The sequence below is a fragment of the Sorghum bicolor genome, chromosome 5, assembly GCF_000003195.3.
Source record: "Sorghum bicolor cultivar BTx623 chromosome 5, Sorghum_bicolor_NCBIv3, whole genome shotgun sequence".
Classification (NCBI taxonomy): Eukaryota; Viridiplantae; Streptophyta; class Magnoliopsida; order Poales; family Poaceae; genus Sorghum; species Sorghum bicolor.
Genome location: NC_012874.2, coordinates 56,102,946 through 56,111,602, shown reverse-complemented (window position 1 = coordinate 56,111,602; position 8,657 = coordinate 56,102,946). Strand labels below are relative to the sequence as shown.

Genomic DNA, 8,657 nt, shown 5'->3' with positions numbered 1-8,657 from the left:
TACTCCTGGAAGACAATCTATAAATCAAACCTCATAGGCCAGCCATCATTGTCCAATGCTCCCAATTCAGAGGCAGCGTAGAAAGACGGCCATCAGCGCGTCACATGCTGGCTCTTCCTCCTGCCGTGTCCCGGCACCTTCCATGGAACAATTGATGGCCCAGGACATCTTTACTGAAAGTCTGAAACGGTGGAACGTGTCCTAGGATCATGGACTGGACTGGATCGCACTCACTCAGTGTCGCTGGCTCGCTGCATCGAATCGACTGTCTGAACCGAACGTGAATCGATGGGCCGGGGGCTCTCATGGTGCGTGCCACGGTGCCACCTCTTTCAGGTGCTGTGCTGCTTCATGGCTGCTTTGCATTTACAGGTGTTCATCTCGGTCGATCTCATGGCGCCGGCGGCCACAGCTTTTTTTTTCTTCGGCATCATTGCTTGCCGTTTCCTCAAATTCTGAAACTCTTCACGGCAATGCCATAAGATCATGCCCCGGTGTTCCACCAGCTATATCATCACATTGCAAGCTATTTGCTAACACTTGTTTTCTTGGTGTTTTCACTCTACATGTCCATGAATGATGAACATGAAATGTTTTGCAGCGCTAGCAGAATATTTACATACATGAACACACGCAGAGAGACAGATGAAATGAGAAACAGATTTTTTTTTTCTACTTCTTTAGACACAATTGCCGAACCATGGATGCTGAAGAAACATGGATCTCAAGCTCTAATAACGCCACAGCGTCAAACCACTCTCAGAAGGAGGCAAATACATCAAACACCTTCTTACAGTTACAGTGCAAAAGCCACCCCTTGCATTCAGACGCATTTCAGAGCTGCTGCATCAAACATATACGCTCATCATCATGAGAAGGTTTCAGGCAGGGGCTGGCCCTGCAGAAACGCTCTGAAGAGCACGAGCGACCGCCCGGGCTGCGAGAAGGGCGCCTCATGGGAGGCGCCCCTGATGGTGGCGAACGACAGAGCGCCGCCTCCATACACCTGAGTCCATCCTCCAACCTGCATATGGAATTGAAAGGGAGAAGAACATTCAGTTTGCAGCTGCTAGATGCATTAGTAATTAAGTTTTAATTAAAGCCTGTGTGTTGTATTGTCACCTGCTGCCCTTCGAACCAGACTCTGTAGGGGGTGGTGGTCTTGAGGCCCATGTCATGCGCCAAATTCTGCACCAGGGTTCGGCTCCCCGTGAGAGGGATCACCGAGTCCTGATCGCCGCTGCCGAAACACGATTCATGAAACAATACAATGCTGGATGTTAGAACATGTATCATGTATTGTAGAGCTTTATATGTGCCCCCAAAAAAAAGTTAATTGAGAGGACCCTCCAACATAAAAGGTTGAGGTACAAATTTGCATCATGTAAAAAGTGATCCATGGCAAGTACTAGTCAAGTAATGTTTGTGAGAAGTTCTTGAGCTTTATGTTTCCTCCTGCCTCAGAATCGGAGGCCCCACTAGACAGAAAGTTGAGGCATTTTTTTGTACAACAATCGCCAAAGGAGCAAAAGTACAAAGACGATTTAGGACCTTGTTTGCTACAAGTGCTTAGATTCATTTTTTGTCTTGCAGATCCTTTTGTCTTCCCTCTAATCTAATCCAAGAGTCTTGAACTTCATGATTGATACCAAGAAAGTTGAGAAACACAACAAAAGCAACGCTTTGAATTGAATCTACAATCTTTTTAGCATTATACCTGTAAACTAGCACTCGGATGCCTGATTTCACGAGCGAGCCGACGATGTTGATGGTCGGGATCTGCAGGTTGAGCAGCTCGTACTGGAGAACACTGTAGCAGAACCGAAAACATTTGCTATGCATGTTCAGACAGAGAATCATCGATGGCCAAAAACGTCCTGAAATGAAACACAGCGACGATTGCATTTTCACCTGCTGCAGACCGCCCACTTGTCGACGCCGACGAGCCTCGCGTGCAGCGCCGCCTGCACGTCCCGGCGGTTGAGGTACCTCACCGTCTCGTCCTCCACGCACACGTCGATCCGCTGCCCGACCTGCTCCTGCACGCACAATGCAGCAGAGCTAGCTTATTCTTCAACTCATTTTTAGACTCAGCCGGCGGCGGCGGCCGGGAGATAGACGGGGGTTGTAGCATCGCAGCAGAGCAGAGGAGATCGCCGGCGGCGACGGCGACGACGTACGTGCGGCGAGAGGATCTTGGACTGCGAGAGCACGGAGGAGAGGCAGACGTCGAGCGTGACGTCGTACTTGTCGACGAAGCGGCTGGTCTCGCGCGTCACCTGGTTCATCACCCTGGCGCACAGCGGCGACAGCGAGCCGCCGTAGTACTCGGTGACGTAGCGGGAGTAGTTGCAGACGGAGGTGAAGACGCGGTACGTGGCGTCGGAGATGAGGCCGTGCGACCAGAAGTACTCGGCGCGGGAGTTGAAGTCCGTCGTGAACTCCATCACCGGGTTGCCCAGCTGATTGATGCATCAATTCAATCATGGCTCATCACTATCAGTCATCAGATGAGCCTACTTTCAGTTGCAGAAACAGTATCAGGTGGCTTACAGCGACGCCTCTGAGGTTGAAGATCCTGTCCTTCTTGTTGAACTCCACCATGGCCTCCGCGAGCTGCGGGATGTAGTGCCCTGAATGAATTGCAATCCCCAACAGAGCCATCCTTAGCATGTAAATTTCTTGATCAAAACAACAATAATGCTAGCTGTATTGTGTATACTTCTCGGGTCCTACCTGCGTAGCTCTCTCCGGCGATGTAGAGGTCCCTGCCCTTGTACTGTGGGAACTTTTGGAGCCACCTTTGCAGGAACACCATGTTGTCCATGGCTTCATTGGTCCACCCAGACGTGCAGTGGATGGAGGAGAGGGGGAAAAGTTAGAAGGGCTCATCATCACTCCCAGGCGCACAACCACTGCTACGGCTACAGTTACCACCCAAACAAAAAGACAGAGCATGCCTTGCCCCTCCTCCTCCTTGCTCTCACTTTTCTTACTACTATACTAGCACACCATTTTTTTCTTCAGAACAAAAAAAATGCTGCTTTTTTGTGCTTGGCTCAAACAAGCTGCTAATACTTGGAGGGGCATATTATCATTGATGATGTGTGTCTTTGTGTGCGCAACGACATGAACAGGAAAACTGACTACCCAAGCATTGTTTGGAAGTTTCATCAGTATTTCAGTCAGTACCTGTCATCTTGTCATCCACACCCTGGTAGTAAGCAGCATCAGCAGAGTAGGAGTAGCCAACACCAGCCGGCGTCTCCAGGTATATCACATTGGCCTCTGCAATTTTTCCAGTGTTTTGAGCAACAAACAAACACCAAAACCACATAGAACTGAACAGACAACAGAGAAGGCAATTCAAAAGGGGAAGGAAGAAGGGCCAAGAATTGGAATGGGCAGCAAGCAATGGCAATGCAATGCAAAGCTTTTGCTTGCAGTGGGATGAAAAAAAGGGAAGGCAGCAAAGGGATGATGCCACTCATGGCCTCGCATGGACGGACGTCGTCGGCAGGCACAGGCACAGGCACATGACATACCTTTGTTCCAGCTGTATTCATTCTTCACCAGCACCTGTCCACTAGGCCTGAACGGCCCATTCTCTGAGAAGGCCCCTACACCCAGCGACGAGCACCCAGGCCCTACAGAACCAGAGGAATCTCAGAAAGAGCAAGATTTGACGAGTAGATGACAAAAACTTGGATCAAGTTTTTTTTTTCCATGAACACAAATATGGTAGAACAAGAGCACATTTTCAAACAAGAGCTGCATGTCCAGGCTGCCCCAGACAGAAAAAAAAAAAAGAAAGATGCAAGACCAAGCTCTGCAACTGCAAAGCATCCAGGTTTCAGTCAGAGCAGAACTGACCGCCATTGAGCCAGAGGACGAGAGGCTTGGAGGCGGCGTCGACGTCGGCCTCCACGAAGTAGTAGAACAAGGCCCGCTTGCCGCCGTCGTCGTCCACGCCGACGTAGCCGGAGTACTGGCCGAAGCTCACCTCCGGCTGCCCAGGGAGCCGCCTGATCCTGTCCGCGGCGGCAGCGGCTCCGTCGACGCAAGAACCCGGACGGCACAGCGCGGCCGCGGCGAGCACCAGCACCAACACCAGTGCCAATGATCTGCTGCTGATGGAGCTCACCGGAGCTAGCAGCAATGGCATGGCCATGCCTTCCACTCCAATGGACGGACTTACAGAGAGCTAGAGAGAGTGTGTGACTGGAGCTTGAGGGAGAGAGAGATGGAGAGAGGCGAGCAAGAGTCAAGTGTGGTCTTTTGCCTTGAGAGCACAAAAATATTTTCAAAAGATGAATGATTCAGAGGGAGGAGTGGGAGGAGGAGAGGGAGGGAGAGAGTGGAAGTGGCAGATGCAGGGAAAGAGGGGGAGGCCTCTGCTTGGAGCTGTTGGAGCACTGGAATATATATATATATAGCAGGGGAAAAGGGGATAAAAGGTACGTTTTGTTACAACTGTTGGTGAGGTTTGTCAGTCTTTGCTAAACAAATATAAATGCACATGTTATCAGGCAGGATTAGGGTTGGAACAAGAAACAACAGTTGTTTAACTGTTTTTTTCTTTTCTGAAAGTCGATTTGTTTCAGCAGACACGTACTCATGAATGCCAAATTGCCAAGAATTCAGATTTCACTACTGCATGCATGTACTTAGATCTTGTTGTGAGCACAACCAAGAGTACTGCTGATATAGTGTTTCTTGTGAGCAACGGTCAGAAGATTAGATGGGAGATGATGCAGCTTCATGTTGCATAATTTGACAAAGGCAAGGCACTGACAAAATAGTAGGTAGAAACAGAAGAAAATAAATTAGCAAAGATTTTCTAGTGTGGTAGAAGTGTTCACGAGGCCCTTTTTCACACCGGATGAACATTGCCTTTCTCAAATTCTTTTTATGTTCTGTCAGTAAAAACAAACACTTACCATCTCTGCACTCAGTGATCCACCAGTGGCCAAACATTATTTTAATTACTAGTACATTGGAAAAACAAACCTAGAATGAATTGTTTAGCGGGTCACATGACATGAGAGAGAGAGTATTGGCGAGGGACAACATGGACCCAAGGGGGGGGGGGGGGGGGGGGGGGCAAAAGCCTTTGGTGCATTACAGAAAGTAGGCTTTTTAGCTAGGGCTTCCACAGTGGCGCTTTTGTTTATCCTGCTGCATGCCTCGCGCAGAATTGGTGGGCACTGGTCCCCACCAGTCAGTGCCATGATTCACAAGCAACAAGTCAAGGTGACCAATTGTTTCCTTCAAGTTTCTTTTACAACCACAACAAACAGGAATATACTGCCGGCACAATTACATAGGACACTAGTAGTGTATAGATTCACACACGTAGGGAGGAACAGGTGCAGCAGGTGACCACCCTATTTATTTTCTTTTTTTTTATGATGAAAAGATGAAAATGCATTGGCTGCCTGTTATGATCTCTCCATCAGCAGGGTGCGTGAAGTTGTGTTGGTACTTGTATTTGTGTCACTCGCTTGCCTGCGAGTCTGCAAACACATTTTTACTAGTACTACTGTATTTTAATTAGCTCCATGTCATGCCACCGAAAGATCGGCCAAAATTGTGGGGTGAAGCAACTGTGCTGTGCTTTTCTGTCCACGTCACGGCACGCCCTTCGACACACAGAGTGTGTGTGCTCACGTGGCTTAACTGTTCAGGGCCCTATTGATCAGCAAACAGCAAGTGGCCTTAAAAAAAGGTGAAGTTATACAGCATATAAATACCTAAGGTAACAATACAAACTGATGATGAAATATGGCTATATATGTGTTCAACAGTGGTAGATTTGCTTTATCCGTTCTTGATCTCAGCTGCGTTAAACTACTTTTAAAAAAATTATAAAGCGTTGAAGAAAACTGAAAATAGGGGCTGTTTTGTTGATGAAAAATTTTGTAAAGTTTTCAAGTTTTTCTGTCACATCGAATCTTGCAGCACCATGTATAGAGTATTAAATATAGATAAAGAATAACTAATTGCATAGTTCGCATGTAATTTGCGAGACGAATCTTTTGAGCATAGTTAGTCCATAGTTAGATAATAATTATCAAAAACAAACAAAATACTACAGTAGTCAAAACTAAAAAATTTCGCCAACTAAACAGCCCCTTAATCTCATGAAATTCATCATCAGTAAAAAGAATGTAGCACATACAACGATACATACATTATGTACAAGTAACCCAGAGGGCAGAGGCCACAGGGCACAGAGCACAGACATAGGCAGAAGGCAAAGGCGGTGGTCAAGCAGAGTGGCATGTGAGCCTGCGCTAATTACGGTTTGCAAATGGACGTAAGCGTCTGTTGTTATCCCGGGAGCGACATTCAGGGGAGCCATGAGGCTCCTGTCTGGTATATTAGGCCTTGTTTAGTTCCAAAAAATTTTACAAAATCGACACCGTAGCACTTTCGTTTGTATTTGACAAATATTGTCCAATCATGGATTAATTAGACTCAAAAGATTTGTCTCGTCAATTTCGACCAAACTGTGTAATTAGTTTTTATTTTCGTTTATATTTAATACTCCATGCATACGTCTAAAGATTCGATGTGACGAGAAATCTGAAAAATTTTGCAAAACTTTCTGGGAACTAAACAAGGCCTTAGCCACTTCTTTGTTTTCTTGCCCAAGGGTTTTTGTCCATTGAGCATCTTCCCTCCTCTCTCTCTCTCTCTTGCAAAACTGACTGACTGACTGATTGATTGTTGAAGAGAGAGATGTGGCTTTTAGCACACAAGCCCCATCCTCACTGTCTAGCAAAATTTCAGGAAGAAAAGCATTATTATTGCAAATGCAAACACCAAGATATTCCAAGATTCCAGCTTCCTTTCCACATTCAGCTTTGTCCACCCATCCATAAAGAAGAAACATGCAGATCTTCGTTATATGCAAGAGGGATGAGATGTACCATTCCACATGAGCATACCCTTTGTTTCCTTTCAAAGATTGCCGATGTATAAGTTTAGTTATTGCATTTTTTCCTCCATTGTCATTGTCAGTTCAAGATTGGCGTTATATTTATCTGTTTCAGACCGTAAGGGTTGTTCAAGTTACAGGAACAAGTTGTTAAACAGCTCAATTAATGTTGTTATATACTCCAACATGAGCCGATTGCTTGGTTTGTCCATTTCTACTCTTAAAAAAGCAATGATGTACTTACATCTTTTCCTCTCTACAACTTCAAATTCAAAATAACCACAAATGAACAGCATTCAGTTGCAACCATGAGAATTCACATACTACCTGCATAAACAAAAGTTGTACTGAGTAGTACTGCCAGTACAAGCTACCGGCATCAAGAGACTCTGCTGGTAACAGTAACACACTACTAGTAAGTACTAAAGCTCGCGGGACAAGCCTGCCTGCTGTCTTATAAAAAGGATAAGCAGGCAACCCCGTGCAATTATTGAGCTAATACAAGCTGCTCCCAGCTTTAGGACAAAAACTAATCACGCAAGCACAAGGGACATCAGTGTCTAAAAAGATGCATGGCACCACATAATCTAAGCGTGTGTGGCCGTACGGCCCACATGCCTCTCTCAGGTTAAGAGTACTGAAAGGCTGAAACTGCAGCCGAGGTTTTATGGAGTAGTATAGCCTTAGGCGACCTTCATGCTGCTGCCTTTTGGAGTAAAGCCGGAGCAGATCACTTGCCCTTCTGGAAGACATGCACGCAAAGAGGGATATACTAGTCCTACTTTGCAGTCTGCCAGTGCTAAGTACTCTTGTTGATGCTGCTAATGAAGTGATTTACTGATCCTGATAGTATATATGAAATTAAATTGCATTAGGGCCCTAGCTATTTAGGATAGATTCGGTCGTTATCAAATTTATTTATACCCACTCGAGTATCCGTTCTCTTTTACTTTTTGGATATCGGTTCTTTTAAAAAAAATGTTAGTTAAATTTAGGGAAAACACGATGATTTGGAGGTTTTGTTTATGAAGAAGCTCTAATATCGTTTTTTATGTCATAAATCTAAGTACTTCAGCAAACACATATACTCAGAGTTCATAGTTTTCGGCCAACGGTGGGCAGCTTGAGGAAAATGCATGCCTCCAAAAATCATTTACGGGACATTTGCATCCAGAAATCATCGATTAATGGAGACGGTCCTTACAATGTCTACCTCCATAAATCAATTTTTGAAGATAGGCAACTTAAGATGTCTCTGTTAATCAATGATTTTCGGGTGGCCCTTCTAAGCGTTTGTCTCCTAAAATCGATTTACAAATGCAGACGTATTAAGATGTCACCTCCATAAATGAGAAAATAATTTATAATTTTTTCATACAAATATGGATGAAGACAAACTTTATATCAAAATTGTAGCTCCGACGCATTCTAAAGCTTTGTAGTTGAAAAGTTTTTGCCATTGAAACTATTTTGTGTCCCAAACTATTGTTGTAAGTTCACATATTTTAAAATTTGAAATTAAAAATTATCAAATGATCTAAGATGTTGGCATGGTCAATATAAAAGTTAAAATTCTAAATATATTCTATAACTTTGTAGTTGAGAAGTTTTTTATTTGAAATCATTGAGAATTTCTAAACCACCTCGAATGTTCATATAGTTAATACCAAAGTTGTAGTGTTCGATCTGTGCTATGTGTCTATTATTAATAAGT

General features: G+C 44.9%; 1 protein-coding gene across 1 annotated transcript; it reads right to left on the bottom strand.

The window, feature by feature from the left end:
- LOC8064766 (serine carboxypeptidase-like 45) lies at positions 530 to 4,401 on the bottom strand. The gene is made up of 10 exons (XM_021460970.1): positions 3,874 to 4,401; positions 3,546 to 3,647; positions 3,193 to 3,288; positions 2,737 to 2,829; positions 2,554 to 2,633; positions 2,181 to 2,462; positions 1,912 to 2,039; positions 1,718 to 1,810; positions 1,123 to 1,240; positions 530 to 1,024 (listed from the first exon to the last, which is right to left on the bottom strand). Exons 1-10 carry the CDS (start codon positions 4,169 to 4,171, stop codon positions 869 to 871), a joined length of 1,446 nt encoding a protein of 481 aa, XP_021316645.1. The 5' UTR covers positions 4,172 to 4,401; the 3' UTR covers positions 530 to 868.